This window comes from Macaca mulatta, chromosome 8, assembly GCF_049350105.2.
Source record: "Macaca mulatta isolate MMU2019108-1 chromosome 8, T2T-MMU8v2.0, whole genome shotgun sequence".
Classification (NCBI taxonomy): domain Eukaryota; kingdom Metazoa; phylum Chordata; class Mammalia; order Primates; family Cercopithecidae; genus Macaca; species Macaca mulatta.
In genome coordinates this window covers 39,729,322-39,747,542 of record NC_133413.1, presented here as the reverse complement: position 1 = coordinate 39,747,542, position 18,221 = coordinate 39,729,322, and the positions used below count along the sequence as shown (strand labels likewise).

Below are 18,221 nucleotides of genomic sequence, written 5' to 3'. Positions count from 1 at the left end.
GCTCATTAAAGAGCGTTAATGAGCTTCTCAGAGCCCCTCCCCTCTTCTCTCGCCCTGTCGGGCCGAGGAGCTGGCCTCTCGTTCCATACCAGCTTCTCTGGCTTCTCCTTGTTGGCCAAGCCCTGGGCAGGGTCCCATTGGGTCGAACTCCCGGCCCTGCTCGGCCGGCAGGTTCTAAAGTCACTCAGTGACCAGCATTCCTCCTCCTCCCCGGGGTGACCCCTTGCCGTCATGGCCAGCCCGCTCCTCCGCCCCACCTTCCCCAGCACTTACAGCTTCTCCAGCAGCGACAGTCCCAAGAAGGAGCCATTGCGGAGCCCCGTGATCTTGTTGTTGCTTAAGAGCCTGAAGGGACAGAGAGAACACAGACAGGAGAAGGTGCTGTTACGTGCTGGGCATCCGCTTTCACCACTGGTGGGGCCAGCCTGCATCTGTGTCAACGGCGCCCCCTGGAGTTGTGCGAGGCAGCAGCCCCACCCTCTACTCCCGGAGATTATAGGGAGAAGCCGGCCAACGGTCCACCTAGCCCCAAGTCAGACCTTTCTGCCCTGAGTCTCCCCCAAGCCGGGCTCCGACGTGGGGCTCTGTGTGCAAGTGGGAGGTGGGCTGAGCAGGTGGAGGTGATGCTGTGATGCCCCGTTTCCATTCTGGAACCACAGGGTTGACCCTCAGTGCCCCGTCATGCCCTTCACAGTTTCATCTTTGCTCAAGCCCTTCACCCAACATCCCAAGAAGAGTGGTGGGGAGAATGGCTTGAACGGGGCCAGGATGCCCAGCAGGTCTGGAGGCAGGCGGGAGCTGCCCTTCCTCAGAGCTTTGCGCACTCTTACCTGTGAGCTGAGGACCTCACAGGCCCCCATCTCAAAGGGCCTGCGTGCACAATGGCCGCACCCTGGCCTCCCAATCCTTCTGAAGCCTTGGCAGAAAGCTGATGGAGCCCCGAGTGTAGGGGAAGCCAGGCCTCAGCCTCAGTCACTGTGCCCTCCGGGTTCCATTTATTTATTTGTTTGTATTTAGGGGAGGAGGAAAGGGGCCCCAAGCGACTGAGAGAGACCGAATGTCTCATCTCCGCCCACCCACTCAGCCTTTCTCTGCCAAGCTCCCTGCTGGGAGGAGGGAGATCCAGGCCAGCCAAAGGGCTCATCCCCCAGTTAATTGCTTATTAGAAAGCTTTAATGAGCCTCTCCGCCCAAACTCTTGCCTGCCCTGGGCTGAGGCAAAGGGTCTCCCTTCTTTGGTCTTAAGGGTAGAGAACTGACCTGGGAAGGCCGGAGGTGCAGGCCCTGGGCCTTTCCTTGAGCGAGCAGCCTCCAAGCTGGACTGGAAGGGAGAGGGAAGTGGGAAGGAACAAGCCCCAAGAGGAGCTGGCAAAGAGATGAGCCTCGAAGCTTCCTAGAAGTGGTGGGTGAACAGATCAGGGGCAGTGGGGAGACCCCTGATGGCTGACATTCCAGCTGCTCCATCTTCCATTGGCTTGTGGAGAAGACAGTGGCCAGGATGGAGGGAAGCATGGAAAAGTGTGGAAGGGGCTTTCTAGGGCCATGGGAGGGGTGGAGACCTCATCTCCTTCCTTCCTTCTCCCCACTCCATAGATCCCTCCCACCCATCCAGTGCCTGCCTAACGGTCCCTCTAATGGTGACATTTCCTGGTGGGAAGTGATAGGTAGCGGGGTAGGTTGGCGGGGTTTCCAAAATGCTTACACACACACAAACACACACACACATGCACAATGTTGATATGTCAAAAAGTACATCACAGTATTCATTATATGGGATATTAGACCTTCTACTAACTCATTTTATTATTGTATTTATTATTCTCATTTTACGGGTTAGGATAGTTTTATTTTCACTTCATACATGGGGTGTTCGTGGTAATCATAATCTTGACCATTCTTAGGGCCTCTAAGAGGCCTTTAAAGATCTCATCAGGCGCTGGTGGGGCTGGGGTGGCCTCTGAGCGGTGACAGGCTCTTTAAAAAATTAAAAAAAAACTTTTTTAGAGACGCGGTCTTGCTCTGTCACCCAGGCTAGAGTGCAGTGGCACAGTTAGAGCTCACTGCAGCCTCACTCCTGGGCTCAAGGGATCTTCCTGCCTCTGCCTGAGTAGCTGGGACTACAGGTGTGAGCCATCATGCCTGGCAGGTAACAGGCTCTGACTTTAAAGTCAAAGCCTGCCTCACTCCACCCCCAGTTCATGCCCTTCCTATACCCTAGAGTTTACATTAAATGTTGGACAAGGGGCTGGGTGCAGTGGCTCATATCTGTAACCCAGCACTTTGGGAGGCTGAGATGGGCAGATCACTTGAGGCCAGGAGTTCAAGACCAGCCTGGGCAACATAGTGAAACTCTGTCTCTACAAAATAAATAAATAAATAAAAATAAAAAAAATTAGTTGGGCCTGGTGGCATGGTACCTATAGTCCCAGCTACTCAGGAGCCTAAGGGAGGAGGATTGTATCGCTTGAGCCCAGGAGTTCGAGGCTGCAGTGAGCTATGATGGCACCATTGCACTACAGCCTGGACAACAGAGTGAGACCCAGTCTCAAAAAAAAAATAAAATAAAATAAAAATTCTGCAACTCCCAATCCTCAATATTAAAACCTGAGATCTCAATTTGAGAGCTCTGCCCAGCCTGGGACAGAGGTGGTGTTGGTGGGGGTGGTTCCTCACATTTTCCCAACTCTTTAGCCTTTAACCCACTTCAAATACCCCAGATTCTTTAACAGAGAGCTGACAACAACAACAACAACAACAAACTATTGCAAGTGCATGTCATTTTCAGTTTTCTTTTTTCTTTTTCTTTTTTTTTCTGAAACACAGTCTCGCTCTGTGGCCCAGACTGGAGTGCAATGGCGTGATCTCAGCTCACTGCAATCTCCGCCTCCTGGGTTCAGGTGATTCTCCTGCCTCAGCCTCGAGAGTAGCTGGGATTACAGGTGCCCATCACCATGCCTGGCTAATTTTTGTATTTTTAGTAGAAACAGGGTTTCACCATGTTGGCCAGGCTGGTCTCAAACTCCTGACCTCAGGTGATCCGCCTGCCTTGGCCTCCCAGAGTGCTGGAATTACAGGTATGAGCCACTGCGCCCGGCCCATTTTAAATTTTCTAGTAGCCACATTTAAAAAGTTTAAAAGTTGGACGGTGCGGTGGACTCACGGCTATAATCCCAGCACTCTGGGAGGCTGAGGTGGGCAGATCACCTGAGGTCAGGAGTTTGAGACCAGCCTGGCCAACATGGCGAAACCCCGTCTCTACTAAAAATACAAAATTAGCTGGGCGTGGTGGCGCATGCCTGTAATCCCAGCTACTCGGTAGGCTGAGGCAGGAGAATCACTTGAATCTGGGAGGCGGAGGTTGCAATGAGCCGAGATTGCACCATTGCACTCCAGCCTGGGCAACAAGAGCGAAACTCTGTTGCAAAAAAAAAAAAAAAAAGTTGGCTGGGCGCAATGGCTTACATCTGTAATCCCAGCACTTTGGGAGGCTGAGGCAGGCAGATCACCTGAGGTCAGGAGGTCAAGACCAGCCTGGCCAACATGGTGAAACCCCATCTGTATTAAAAATACAAAAAACTTAGTCGAGTGTGGTGGCACATGCCTGTAATCCCAGCTACTTGGGAGTCTGAGGCAGGAGAATCTATTGAACCCAAGAGGGGGAGGTTGCAGTGAGCCAAGAACGCGCTATTGCACTCTAGCCTGTGTGACGAGAGTGAAATTCCGTCTCAAACAACAACAACAATAACAACAAAACAAACAAAAACACACACACACACAGTATGAAAGTTTTTTGTTTTTTTTTTTTTGAGACGGAGTCTTGCTCTGTCGCCCAGGCTGGAGCGCAGTGGCATGATCTCAGCTCACTGCAAGCTCCGCCTCCCAGGTTCACGCCATTCTCCTCCCTCAGCCTCTTGAGTAGCTGGGACTACAGATGCCCGCCACCACACCCGGCTAATTTTTTTGTGTTTTTTAGTAGAGATGGGGTTTCACCGTGTTAGCCAGGATGGTCTCGATCTCCTGACCTCGTGATCCACCCACCTTGGCCTCCCAAAGTGCTGGTATTACAGGCATGAGCCACTGAGTCTGGCCTAAAAGTTCATTTTGAGAATATATGTTATTTAGGCCTGGTGCAGTGGCTCATGCTTGTAATCCCAGTGCTTTGAAAGGCTGAGGCAGGAGAATTGCTTGAAGCCAGGGGTTCAAGACCAGTCTGGGCAACATAGCAAGACCCTATCTCTATAAAAAATGTTTTAAAAAGTAGTCAGACGTGGTGGCCTGCCTGTAGTCCTAGCTACTTGGGAAGATGAGGAAAGAGGATCGCTTAAACCCAGGAGTTTGAGGCTGCAGTGAGCTGTGATTACACCACTGCACTCCAGCCTGAGTTCGTTCGTTCGTTCTTTCTTTCTTTCTTTCTTTCTTTCTTTCTTTCTTTCTTTCTTTCTTTCTTTCTTTCTTTCTTTCTTTCTTCCTTTCTTTCCTTCCTTTCCTTCCTTTCCTTTCTCTCTTTCTCTCTTTCTTTCTCTCTTTCTTTCTTTTTAGAGAGTCTTGCTCTGTCGCCAGGCTGGAGTGCAGTGGTGCGCTCTCAGCTCACTACAACCTCCTCCTCCTGGGTTCAAGCGATTCTCCTGCCGCCACCTCCCAAGTAGCTGGGACTACAGGTGCACTCCACCACGCCCAGCTAATTTTTGTATTTTCATTTCAATATATAATCAATATAAAATTATTAATGAGATACTTTCGTTTTGATTTTGGTAGAAAGTCTCAGGACTCTGGAATGTCCTACTACTCTATTCTCTGCCAACACATCTCAATTCAGACCAGCTGCGGGCCAAGTGCACTCGTGTCCGACTGCAGGGCGGAAGCACAACGACAGATCAGCAGATCAGGACCTGCCCCAGAGGAGAGCAAGGAAGAGCCTCTGGCCCTGAATATCTTAACTCTGGGACCGGCTCCCATCCTTCCCCAGGCCGCCCTGAGCCCAGACTTCATGCAGGTTGGGTCTCTCTCTCTCTCTGTCTTCCCTCCACCCCACCCTTCTCTCTCTGAGGCAGCCTCTGTGTGTGCTGGGAGGCAAGGGCTGGGTTGAGTGGGGGGCAGCTGCAACCCACGCTTCCGGTTTGGCTAGCCCAGCACCAACTGCAGCCCTGAAAGTCTTGAAATGAGATATTTTCTTGCTGCAGAGAACATGGTCCTGATGCCCCACCCTCTGACCCACTCGCAGACGCAGGCACCAGGCAAAGGCCTTTCTCATCCTTCTCCTCCAAGGGCCCCCCTTCTTGCCGAATTTCCAGCTCTTGAAAAGACCTCAGGCAGATCACTGTGTGATTTGAGTCCTCAGATCCAGCACTGGATCTTTTGGCCTTAACCTGGAGAGGTCTGAGGAAGTTTACTCTAGACCTAGATTATCCAGAGAGGGGCCTCCACTGACATTGAGCTTGATGGTTCTGTTCTCCACAGGGTGCCTTGTGGTGGGTCTATCTGGGGAGAGGAGGGAAGGCAGTTTTAGACAGACAGTGCACGGTTTTTTTGTTTTGTTTTGTTTTTTAAGAGAGACAAGTCTTGCTCTGTTTCCCAGGCTGGAATGCAGTGGCATGATCACAAATCACTGCAGCCTCCACCTCTTGAGCTCAAGCAATCCTCTCACCTTGGCCTCCCCAGGAGCTAGGACTACAGGCATGCGCCACCATGACTAACTAATTAAAAAAAAAATGTTTTTGTAGAGGCTGGGTACAGTGGCTAAATGCCTATAATCGCAGCAGTTTGGGAGGCCAAGGTGGGTGGATCACTTGAGGCCAGGAGTTCAAGACCAGCCTAGCCAACATGGTAAAATCCCATCTCTACTAACAACAAAACTTAGCCAGGTGTGGTGGCACGCACCTGTAATCCCAGCTACTCTGGAAGCTGAGGCAGGAGAATTGCTTGAACCCAGGAGGTGGAGGTTGCAGTGAGCCAAGATCATGCCACTGTACTCCAGTTTGGGCAGCAGAGCAAGACTCTGTCTCAAAAAAAAAAAAAAAAAAAGAGAAGTTTTTCTAGAGATGGGATCTCACTGTGTTACCCAGGCTAGTCTTGAACTTCTAAACACAAGAAATCTACTTGCCTCAGCCTCCCAAAGTGCTGGGATTATAGGGATGAACCACTGTGTCTGGCTGGGTCTGGCATTTTTATGGGCAGGTAGGAAGCTGGGCATTACAGCACTGCTGATAGGGATGAACATGCGCGCACGCGCATGCACACACACACACACACACACACAGAGCTTCATCCAATGGGCAGAAAAATGTTCCCACCACTCTAGGCTGTCCCCTGGGAGGCAGGCAGGCAAAGTGGCCGCAATTGGGCAGAGAAGGAGGGAGCCGTGGACCCACAGCTCCATCCAGCACAGACACAGGGTCAGCCTCAGCCTTCTTCAACCCCCCCAAGACAGACACCTCCTCAACCTGCTCCATCCTCTGGCCCTAAAACCTCACGGGGGCCAGCCAGGTGGATTTCCTGCCCAACCACACTAGCTCTGCCCCAGAGCCCTGGCTGGCCTGGCCAGGCATCTTCAGCTTCTTTCTTCCCTCCCTCCCACGCCCTTCTCCCACTCCTAATGTCAAGCTTTTCACAGGAAGGAGGGCCAGTCCCTGGAGTCTCCTGTTCTCTACTTCAGAGTTTGAAATCTGGCCAGAGAGAGGGGGCACACCAAGTCCATACCAGAACTCTCTCCCAGCTGGGGTACTATTTTGGGGGAGAGAAGCAAGTCGAGTTCCCACTAATGAGGCTGGAGGCCAAGGGAGCTAGCGGCTGGCGTCTACAGAGAGGCTCTGTGGGCTCTGGGCAGCCGCAGGAACATACCAGATACCACCCCGACATCAAAGATGACCCTGCAGGAGTCACGTGGGCACATAGCACATGCCTGAACTAAATGTTTCTCACATGTGCAGGAAGAGTCATGCGTGTCAGCCCCCTGCCAACCACTCAGACCCAATGAGCTCCTCTCTGTACCTGGGGAATCCATACTCCCTAGGGAGTCTGATCCTGGGGCCTCCATCAGTTCAGGCCGTCACTAGGTTCCTAGAGGTTCCTAGAGTCTGGGAGGCCCCGTCTCCAACACCTCCCACTGGCGGCTTGGCCCTGTCTTAGGGAAACCATCATAGAGCAGGTAGGGGGCGGTCTGCTTGCTGATGCCAAAAAGCCCTGGGGCTCGAACCCCTACCGAAATCAGAGCTCTCAGCCTCCCCTGCAGGCGCTGTGCCTTTGAGCATTTCCAGGGCCCAAAGAGATGCCTAAAACCTAAAAAAGAAGCATTGCCTCTAAAATATAGATGCCACAAAGACGGAAATTAACAAATGCTTAATGACATAATTACCCAATGTCATACTATGTCATTAGCAATAATTATTATGTTCGATGACGGATGTGGGTACATTTTAGTATGGTTGATACGACAGTAAGACCTCCAAAAGTGAGGATGCTCGCCGTGCACAGGCCCTGCTTCAACACACAACCTCAGGCGAAAGGCTGGCCTGTGGCTTCTCGTCCCTCCGTGGCTGCCTTCACATGCATTTAGCCTGACTGCAAGAGACATAAATGTTGGTGAGGACATGTAAGGTGTCCTGCCCGCTCCTGCACTTCCCTGCCACCCTTCCCTGGGCTGGATGCCTGTCCGGTCAGCCTTGAACACCGACTGGCAATAGAAGGAGGCCTAGGGAAGGGCTTTAGGGGGTTGGGTCCTAAGACCGCCCCTGAACCCAGCCTGGAAGCTGGGTTGTCCAGGCAGGGCTGGAGGCCCAAGCCATGAGAGAAAACAGAGCTGCAGTGAGTCCTGCTCCACCCTGCCTTCTCTCATAGGTCTGGTCTCCTTTCTCTAACCTACCCTTGCTACAAGGGCACCCCAACTTTGTGGTGAGCAGGGGAACCAAGAAACTGGGGCTTGGATGGGAAGGGAATCTGTGGCTTCGGGACATAATCTGGAGGCAGAAGCCTAAGAAAATGGACTACGTGCCAGGCACAGTGGCTCACATCTGTAATCCCAGCACTTTGGGGGATGAGGCGGGTGGATCACTTGAGGTCAGGAGTTCGAGACCAGCCTGGCCAACATGGTGAAACCCCGTCTCTTTTAAAAAATACAAAAATTAGCCGGACTAGGTGATAGGCATCTGTAGTCCCAGCTACTAGGGAGGCTGAGGCAGGAGAATCACTTGAACACAGGAGGTAGAGGTTGCAGAGAGCCAATATTGTGCCGCTGCACTCCAGCCTGGGTGACAGAGTGAGACTCGACTCTGTCTCAAAAAAAAGAAAGAAAAAAGAAAAAGAAAATGGGCTGCGGGTATTTATTGGGGGTAATCAGTATGCCTTGATGGGGATTTGGGGTTACAGCATCCTGACTTGAGCACAAGGAATGTAGTCTGCTGTAATTACCCACACTTATGTATTCATTCATTCATCCATTCATTGCTCAGAGCTACCTAACAGTCACTGTGCACTCAGCCTTGTGTGACAAGGCTAGTCCTACAAACATAAATCATATATCGCATATCTACAAACTTCCACTCATAGGAGGTGGAGGGAGATGTGTCCAACAGGAAGATGGAATGTTCATCTACGTGTGTTGTGTCCCCCTGATTTGTGCAGGCTGGGATATTACCCCCAATTGACCTTAAACATTTCCTCCATGCACAACCTAAAAGCCCCCCAGCGGGGATCCAAGCTTCTAGGTGAAGAAAGCAGACCTCTTTGAGGGATGGATGGTGATGGAGGTCTCACTGTGTTGCCCAGGTTGGTCTTGAACTCCTCTTGCCTCAGTCTCTGGAACAGCTAGCATGCCATCATGCCCGGCTAACAAAAAAAATTTATTTATTTTATTTTATTTATTTATTTATTTTGAGATGGAGTCTCTCTCTGTTGCCCAGGCTGGAGTGCAGTAGCACGATCTCGGCTCACTGCAACCTCCGCCTCCCAGGTCCAAGCAACCCACCTTCCTCAGCCTCACGAGTAGCTGGGATTACAGGTGCGTGCCACCAGACCCAGCTAATTTTTTGTATTTTTAGTAGAGATGGGGGTTTCATCATGTTAGCCAGGATGGTCTTGAACTCCTGACCTCGTGATCCACCCCGCCTCGGCCTCCCAAAGTGTTGGGATTACAGGTGTGAGCCACCCCGCCCGGCCAAAAAAAGAAAAAAGAAAAAAAAGAAAATTTAGACACGGATCTCTCTGTGCCCAGACAGGTTTTGAACCCCAGTCACGCTATGTTGCCCAGACTGGTTTTGAACCCCTGGCCTCAAGTGATCCTCCTGCCTCAGCCTGCAGAGTAGCTGGGATTACAGGGAAGCGCCAACACACATGGCGCAGACCTCTTTTAAAATACAAACAAACCCAAAAGGATTGAAGTTATCAGTCTTTTCTACCTAAGTAGATACTCATCCTTGACCTTTCCTCCCTAGAAGCTGTATTTGCTGCCCTGATCCTGTCTGGCATTGTGAGCTGGTACCTGTCTCCAGGAGACTGTAAGGACAGAAGGGCAGAGCCTGGGTCTTTTGCCTCCTCCCATGGGGCGAGGATACACTGTAGGCATTGGCTGAGTGACAGGGGCAGAGTTCCAGGATGGAGGGGCTGTTTGGTCAACAGAGTTCACTGCTGAGCCCTGGGTTTCCCCAAGGCAAATGGCAGTTTTTTTCTATCTCCAATTCCCTCTCTCTCCCCAACACCTAGGAGATAGCATCCATCCTTCTCTGAGTGAGCCTGGCTCCACAGTACAGCCTTTCTGGGACGCCACACCCATAGGGGTCACATTGTCTGAAGCTACCCAAGGTGGTGCCAGAGAGGAAGAGGAAACAGTTGGAAGGGCGTTTTAGAGACCATGGGTTGTACATTTGCTGGGTTAGACTGATTTCAAATACTCCATGCGGTGCTTCTGGACAGGGACCCCGTGAGTACGCTTGTACTTGTTAGGCCATTATGGGATCGGGGGAGCCCCTTTTCCCTGGCTCATGTATCCATGTGGAGGAAAACGGATTACGGCATCTGCCCTGTCCCATCTCCAGGGATGGCTCCTCTGATTGGTGAGTGTGCAAAGAGGCCCCTGCAGAGCTGTTTAATGTGGGGGCTCTCCCTCAGCGGGGCTGGGAGTGGGACTCAGATGTCCCCTGGGTGGGCAGCTCTGACTAAACTCATTGCTGCTGAACCTCTAAGCTAGGTCTTCCAATCTAGCTTTTATCAACAATAAACTTGTATTTTGATCTCCTATCTGCTAACCTATTCTATAGCTCAGCAACCCTCCTCAAGTGAAGACAGGAAGTACTATTTTCGGGGTCAGGCCCCTTAAACTCCCAGTCCCACGTGCCCGCATTTTCATCAGAAAACACCCTTGCCATCAGCAGAGTGGGCAGGTGTGGCCTCCAGGGCCCCTGCTGCCTGGGGCAGTGTCACTGTTTGAGACTGAGGGTGGTGAAGCTTTCAAGAGGTCTGAGAAGCTTCAGAGTCCCCAGATCTCTCTGTCCTGCTTCCTCTCCCTTTCTCCTGTAGATGCAGCTGCCCTTGGTGGCATCGTCTCTGGGTTCCCACCTGCACAGACTAACAGCAGAGGGGATGGGAGGCAGGAGCCCTGGGGTCTAGTTAGAGCTGCCTGGCTAAGAGCAGCGTGTGTGTGTGTCTCACCGTGGGCAGGTTGGCCCCTCCCTGGGGGCAGACCGGAGACCCCACACCTTATCTTTGATGGCCTTTCCCATCCTGGACGCTGAGTCCCCCGAAGCCTGAAGTCATAGTTTCTGCCTCGATACACAATTCCCCACAAGGCTAGGAGCCCTGGCAGGGGAAGAGAGGAGGAGAGGGAGGAGCAGAGGCGGTAGAGGGGGCCCTGAGACTTTCTCTTCCCTTCCCAGCTGGGAGATGTCTGGCCCCTCGGTTGAGGCTGGAACTCCCTCCCCAGGACTCGCTCTCCCACTCTGTCCATTGCCTGCTCCTCTGTGACGGATGGGGCTCCCGCGCCTCACCTGGCCCCATCCATCCTGCACACCTCCCTGGCTCCCAGGAAAGGGGTGGGAGAGCTGGGAACTCTCCTGGGAGGCTGCTGGAGTGACCTACACTCCACAGCTTCTCTACCCCCTCCCCCCATTACCCAGTCCTGAAAGCAAAGGAATGTTCTGGAGTTTGGGAAGGATGGGGGCCCCCGGAGGAGGGAGGAAGGGGAGGAGGCAGCTTCGTCCTGTCAGTGTCTGAGCTGTAAATAGAACAGAGCGGCTGGGCTGGGGGAATGAAAATAAACAGCCCCTCTGAGCAGCCCTTCCCAGCGGTTACCGGATCTTCCTTCTGGTCCCCCAGTCCGGGGCCATTTCCCTCCTCTCCCCACCCTTGCTCTCTGGCTGCTGCCAGGGAGGCTGGGGCAGCCTCTACCTCTGGGGTGATAGGGAAGCTAGCGGTGTCTGGGTCCAGCCTGTGTGGCGTCCGGGAACTCTCCTCCCCTCTCTGGGCTTTGCTGAGGGGAGCAGCCTGTGCCTCCATGGAGTGGAAGGACAGTGATCAACTCAGAGGTGGCTGGAACTTACTCTCCATCAGGAAAGGGTTCTTCTCTCAATGACTCCCATGTGGGATAAACTTAGAAACACTCTTTCTCTAAAAACATGACCCCGCATTGAAGGGTCAATTTATGGTCAGGTTCAAATTACATTGGTTTGCTGTGCCTTTGGGGGAAATTCTCAGACTCCCCCCCAGGACGAGGGGTTGCCAATCCCCCCCGCCCTAATCACAGAGAGGAGAGCCGTGGTAGCCAGCAGGAGGGGACTTCGCTGGCTTCAGGGGTGGCTGGGTTCATGCACATGCAGGAGTAACTCTGGCCAAATAACACATTCGGGGTCTTGGACCCACTGGGGGCGGAGTCACAAGTGCCCCCTTAGGAGCCAGCATGATGGCCTCTGCAGTGTCTTTCATTCAACCAGTGAGCCCCAGAGCGCTCTGAGCTCTGCCCAGGGTTCTCCCTAGGATGGGACCCTGACTCTAACATTCTGCAGCAGCGGGAGCCCTCAGGGGAGCGGCTTCCAGGCCCCAGAGGACAGATGCGTGGAATCCCTGGATCCTGAGCTAGCGACCTCCAGCTTCTCCAGTGGGTGGTGGGGAAGAGTCCAGGAGAGCCTGAGGTTTCTGCTGGGCCCCTCCCTTTGAGAAGGCAAGGTCCCAGAGCCCAGGTGGGGGTGCCGCAGCTGAGACCTGCACCCCTCGGTCGGGAGGGGAGTGGGTGCTGGAGTCTCCGGGCTTGCCGTTGCCTTCTCTGTCTCTGGCCTCTTCCCTCTCTTCTTTCCTTCTTTTTCTTCGCTCTTTCCCCCTCCCCCTCTTCTCTCACAAAAGCTCTCTGTACACAGCCACTTCCTCTGGCTGCTGTCTCTGCGCCCAGACCTTATGAGAACCATATGGGGGAAAGCTGGTGGAAGAGAAGGGGGTGGGGGCGCCGGCCTGGGCCTGTCCCTCCACCAGCATCCTTGTCCTGCCCTCGGGCCATGTGCACAACGCTTGGCACGCTTTGCTCAAATACCCCTAACTGGATCCCGGTGGCTGTAACAAGGGGCCCTGAAGGGAGCCCCAGCCAGCAGCTGGAGGTCCAGAGGGAGACCTGTGCTCAAGAACTACTTCCCTGAGGCCCATCTTTCTCAACTTCTCCCACCAAGACCACTGAACTCCCAGCAGAAGAACCCAGCCCGTGCTGGGCACACCTGCGGCAGACAGCCTCTTCCCTAGGTGGGCAGCCTGCGTGGTGGGCACTCCCGCCTTCCAGAATGGTAGGCCGAGCAGGTTGAGGGTTTGCCTATTCTGGAGAAATTCAAAGTGACCTCTCCTTGCCCAGCCTGGAATGTTCTCAGGTCAAAAGGGCTCAGATCCTGCTGGGAAGGAACCGGGTTTTTTAAAGCATCTTTTGTGTCTAATGGGTCCCAAGTCCAGCCAGGTGAGCAGCGAGGCCCTCACCTGGCAGGAATGCAGTGCCTATCCTGGCGCCAGCCCGGATGTCAGCGAGGCACCCTTCCTCTCCTGGCCTCAGTTTGCTCAGCTGTAAGATGTGGGACTGGACTTCCTTATCGCTAAGATCCTTTGGAGCCCAGGCTGTCTGGGAATTTATGACACTGGCTGGTATCCTCGGAGTGTCTGCTCAGATGTCCTAGGAGGTCTTTATAGATTTCCTTCTGGAGTTATCTACAAACAGTCCTTTCCTGGAATTCCTTATCCTCATCCCCCTTCCCCCTCACTCACTCCCAGAGCTGAGAACCTCAGCCTTCAGCTGCTGCCGAGTAATAGTGGGGCTCACAGTGGTCTGCACCTTCCTCCCACACCCAGGTTCTCCCTGTCATAAGCTGCCCCCTGTGGGATCTTTTCCCTCGGGGAGGCCCACAAAGGCTTCTGCTCTCTGTTCAGAAGCATGGGTGCCCACAGCTGCCCTGCAGACTGGGCCGGGAGCCTGGTGGGGGGGTGGGGTGGGACAGAGGGATCAGGAAGGAAGCCAAGAGCTCAGCTTTCCTGGAAAACTGCGAATGAAAATCCACTAGAGAAAAAAATGCAAAGGATGGGGGAGAGGGAGGATGCAAAAACAGAAGGCAGAGTTGAGATAATGGGTGGAGGTGGCGGGAGGGCTTTCCATGGGGTAAACAGGACTGTGAATGGGGTGGCCTCTGACTGCAGGAAGGCTTTCTCAGAGCGCAGGAGGAGGCTCTCCGCAGACAGGGACCCCGCCTTCATGCCTGAACAGTCCCCAGCACTCGGGCTCCCCAAGGATCAATCCTGAGTGCCCCAGGGCCCCATCTTGGAGGGAAAAAAGGGTCTTCCATGGGAATGTTGGGGAGATGGGGAGGGAGGATAAAGCCAAAATGCAAAAATGAATGGCTCCAGTTTTATTTGCACCAGGTGACAAGCTAAAAGGTGAAAAGGAAAATGTTCATGGCAGAAAAAAAAAATACACGAAGCACGAAGGAGGAGTTTGGAAGTGAGTCTGGCCATTTGCGTGCGGCGGCTCTCAGCTCTTGTCGTCTGGCTTTGCTGCTGGGCAAAAGAAGCGGCAGCCCCCTCCTTCCCAGACGCAGGGGCTCAGAGGGTGATACCCCAAAGACCAGGCACTTTGACACACCGAGAGACTTTAGGGGCCTCAGAACTTGGAGCTCAGAACCAAGATCCTGCTAATTTATCTTGTCCCCTGTTCCCCCAGCGCAGGGACGGGGCACTCTCCCTGGAATTCCCTTACCTGATGGAGTAAAACGTCTCCCTGAAAGAAAGGCAATGGTCTTAATACCTCCTCCCTAGAGATCTCAGCAAATAACCAAGAAAGAGCAGGAGAAGAGTCTGGGAGTCATCATGGCACCCAAACAGATTTCTCATCTACTCAGAAAGCTCTGAGAGATCACCCGAGAGGCGTGATCCGCATAAATCCGCATAATGAAACCACCTTTGCTTCTGTGCAGCTCACCTTCTCTGGAGTCCCATCACCTGCCAGCCACCTCCCACCTCCCGGTCCATACGTCTCTCCCCTGTGGAGAGAGCATTTCAGCCTTACTGACTCCCGTGCACACGTGTGTGCATAACAGTAATACATGAGTTACGCTTTTCTCTTGTTAACCTGGGGTTTTTGTTGTTGTTAGAGGGCTGTTGGCTGTAACCCTTCTCCATGGGGAGGAGACAGATCATCCCCTTTCAGCCCCTACACACACCTTCTCCTGCTCCTTCCCTCAGGATGTATCCTGGGGTGGGTGTGGGGGTGCTTGAGAGACTGAGCCTCAGAGGAAGGAACCCTTGCCCAGCTTCTGCCGAAGGAGAGCCTGGGTTCTTTTTCCTTCTGAAGCCAGCTGGTGGGGATTAGGGGGTGCCATGAGGATGAGGATTATGCAGAGTCTGGCAGGAGAGCTAAGCAGTAGGTCTGTGGCTGGGGATTCCATTACCCTCCAGGCTGAAGGACCCATGGGCTCTCCAGGGCATTCCTGGCCTGCCCTGTCTGTGTCCCTGTGGGGACGTCCAGAGCCAGGCTCGGGGGCTGCTCCTTAAAGGGTAGCCCATCCCAAGCCTGATGGGTCAGTGGCCTGAGAGGATTCGGGATGGGAGGGTGAGCTAGGGGTCACCTTTGCTGCCACCCGATTCTAATGTATTCTTACCAAGAGTTGGCCCAACTTTCTCCGTGGAGTGGTGCGAATAGGAATTAACCATGGCCTGATCATTCTAAGATGTACTGCAAAACTGCCTTTCTATCCACTGCCTCCCCCACTTCTTTCTGCCTTTGATATGTTAGGATTCCCTAACCCTGACACAGAGACACGCAGAGAACACACATCCCACATATGTGCATGAGTAGACACAAGAGCACACACAGCTCTCAGCTCTGATTATTATGCAGCTGAGACTCATGCAGATGCTACCGACTATTCCGCAGAGCAAGCATTTTTCTCCTCCAGAACTAAGTGAGCTGGGGAATGCCCAGGCCTGCCTGGACCCTCAAACCCCAGGGGACACTCAGAGAGAGCTGCCCTGAACAGCCACAGGTGCCTTCCCTGGCCACGGCCTTAGCCCTGAGCAGCAGGGAGGCAGCAGCCAGCAGACACACCGCCTCCACCCCCAAGGCTTACACATGCACATACACACACACCCGGGCCGGGGAAAATGCCGGCCGGGCGGCCAGCGTCAGAGGCTGACCAGTTGTGTCCTGTCAGGAAGCGGGCAGCCTCTGAACTCACCCAACCAGAGGCGTTACTGTATTGTTCTGGACACAATCGAAAAGACTGGGCCAGCCCCGACTCCGGGCAAGGGGCGGTGGAGAAACGGTTGCCACTGGGGTCAGGAGGACAGGGAAAGGGAAGCGGCTCTTAGGCTGGATTTGGGACAGGAAAGGAAGCAGCGGTCGCGGGGGCCCGACCCTCGAGTCCACGGCGTGCGTGGAGCTGCGAGCACGTGGTCGGCGCAGGAAATCTCTGCGGTGGGGAGGGGTCGCCAATGCTCGCGCGGCTGCTGGGACTTGCGACCCCCTGTAGGAGGCTTGGGGTCGGGTTGCGGCGCTGCCGCGCTCGCTGCCAGCAAAGCAAGGGCGTACTGAGGCCCTGACTGAGAGGGAAGTCGCCGAAGGAGGCCGGGGTGGGCTGCGGTGAGGGAACCCCGCTTCCCCAGCCACGTTTCTTTATTCGCAATCTGCGCGAAGTCAGTGGAGAAACAGCCAAAGCTCGAGTTACTTCCAGGGGAGGCAAAGGAGAGGCAAGGACGCGGGACCCAGCACAGAGCTCACTGCACAAACTGCGCTGCGGGAGAGGGGCCTCTAGAGGGATAGGGACGCCAGGGTCTCCTGCAGCCCAGAAGCGCCCGCATTCCAAGGGCCGACTTTTCCGAGCCCAGCCTCCCCTTGCCCTAAGGAGACGGACTGGAAGCGGCGCTGGCAGGCCAGGGGGTATGGATGGGATGACCCCAATTGAGGGACAAGGCCAGCCAGGTAAATCCGGAGACTCCTCCAGCCCGGTCCGGGACGCGTCCGCAGTGGTTAGGACCACAGCCCCCTCCTGGGCCACTGGCGTCGATCTTTCCTGAGCATTCCCCGCTCTCACCCTTCTCAGGTCCCCCAGAGTCCGCAACCATAGTCCAGGCTGGAAATCTGGGGCGTGGGTGCCCTGCAGGCGTGCGCTCCACTTCACCTGGGCAGGTGAGTGGGCGCCTGCGGTGCCTTTCTCTGGGGTGCGCCTGACCCCCGCAGCCCCTTCCCGCCTCCGCGCTCCTGGAGCCCCAGTCTCTCTCCTGCTCCTCCAATCTTCCCCTGTGGGCGCCTGGACTCAGGCCTGTCCAGGAATCTCTGAAGTGGGGGGATAACCCCCTTCCCCCTGCTCCCACCCCTCCCGTCTCGCTTCCCTTCGTGCCCCGTCCCAGATCCGGCGGAGCTGGCCTGGTAGGGTACTCACAGGGTAACGGTGCCATTAGGCAGAAGGCCGGGCTCAGGAGGCTCCGGGAGGTCTCCGCCGCCGCACACCACCCTCCGGCGAGCCGGGCCAGGGACGCCACCGCTCAGCCCCTTGGGCCGCTCCCCCGAACACTTGCAGCTGCGGATGGGTAGCGGGCAGCCGGGCGAGCCCCGAGCCTCGGGCGCCAGGAGCAGCAGGAGCCACAGCAGCAGCGGCAGCAGCAGGCGCGCGGGCGCCCCCCGCATCCTGCGTTCCCTGGCGCCCATCAACCCATCGCCCCGCGGGGACCCACAGCGCTGGGGCCGGGCTGCGCTCCGGCCGGAGGAACCCAGGCGTGCGGGAGGAGTGCTCAGCGGGGGCCCGGGGCGCCCGAGGGCGTGGAGGGGGGCCCTGGGCGGAGGCGAGCCCCGGGGTCCCCGCCGCCGCGCCCCGGGGGCATGTCCGGCAAGCGCCCCGGCGGGGAGGACGCGGGCGCGGCTGTCAGCGCAGCGCGGGCAGCCCCCGGCGGCGCGACCAGAGTCTCAGCACCCGGCCCTCGGGCCAGTGGAGGCCCGGCCCCTCCGCGTCGCCTGCTCGCTGGGCGCTGGGCTGGGACCTAGCGGATCGCGCCGGGCTCCTGCTGCCGCCACCGCCGCCGCTCCGTGCCATGGATGGAGGCAGCTCCGCGCCGCGCAGCTCCCGCCGCCGGTCCCCGCCCGCCCGGGCCTTCCGCGGGGCCCTAGCGCCGCCCGACGCGCGGCCAGGCCGAGGCCCTCAGCCGAGTGGGGGCGAGCCAGCTGGCTCGAGGACCCTGCATCTCCGCGCCCGCCCTGCACCAACACTCCTTTCCCGATCGTCCCCGTCCCCTGGGCCAGGACCCTTCCTTTCCGCAACCCATCTCAGACCTCTGAGCCGACCACCACCACCTTCCACAAAATTTCCCTCGCCCGTGCTGGTGCAGCTTGCACCTCCAGGCTGCTGGGGCCCTCCTGGACCCGCGGGCTTGGACAGAGATGTCTAGGTCGCCCTGTTTTGGAATGAACTTGGTGGACGGCTCTGAGGTTTCCCTTGGCCCCTGACACGATGATCAGTCTGGAAGTCGGCTCTCACTCTCCCTCCAGCTCCGGTGGAGGCCGCCGCAGGAGGATGGCAGCCGAGACGAGGAGGCAGCAGACCCTCCTCCGCTGCGGTGACCTCGCTCAGCGGGGGGTGCATGTCATTCGGCCAAGGAGAGGTCAAAGGCCAAGGCAGACAAGGCTAGACTGGGCCTCTTACATTTTCCACAACGCTGTGTGTGTGTGTGTGTGTGTGTGTGTGTGTGTGTGTGTGTGTGTTTCAGGGACGGTGAGTGGGAACAAGGGAAAAG

The 18,221-nt window shown here is 55.6% G+C and overlaps 1 protein-coding gene across 3 annotated transcripts in view; it reads right to left on the bottom strand.

The window, feature by feature from the left end:
* Nucleotides 1-17,842, bottom strand: part of ADGRA2 (adhesion G protein-coupled receptor A2) — a 46,364-nt gene extending 28,522 nt beyond the window's left edge. For all 3 annotated transcript variants that reach the window (XM_015145160.3, XM_077943435.1, XM_077943436.1), the window contains exons 1-2: nt 16,877-17,842; nt 274-345 (exon numbers count right to left, since the gene is read on the bottom strand). In XM_015145160.3, the coding sequence (XP_015000646.3) occupies nt 274-345; nt 16,877-17,142 (338 nt within the window). In that variant the 5' untranslated portion in view covers nt 17,143-17,842. The remainder of the gene's footprint in view (nt 1-273; nt 346-16,876) is intronic.
* Nucleotides 17,843-18,221: the final 379 nt, after the last annotated feature.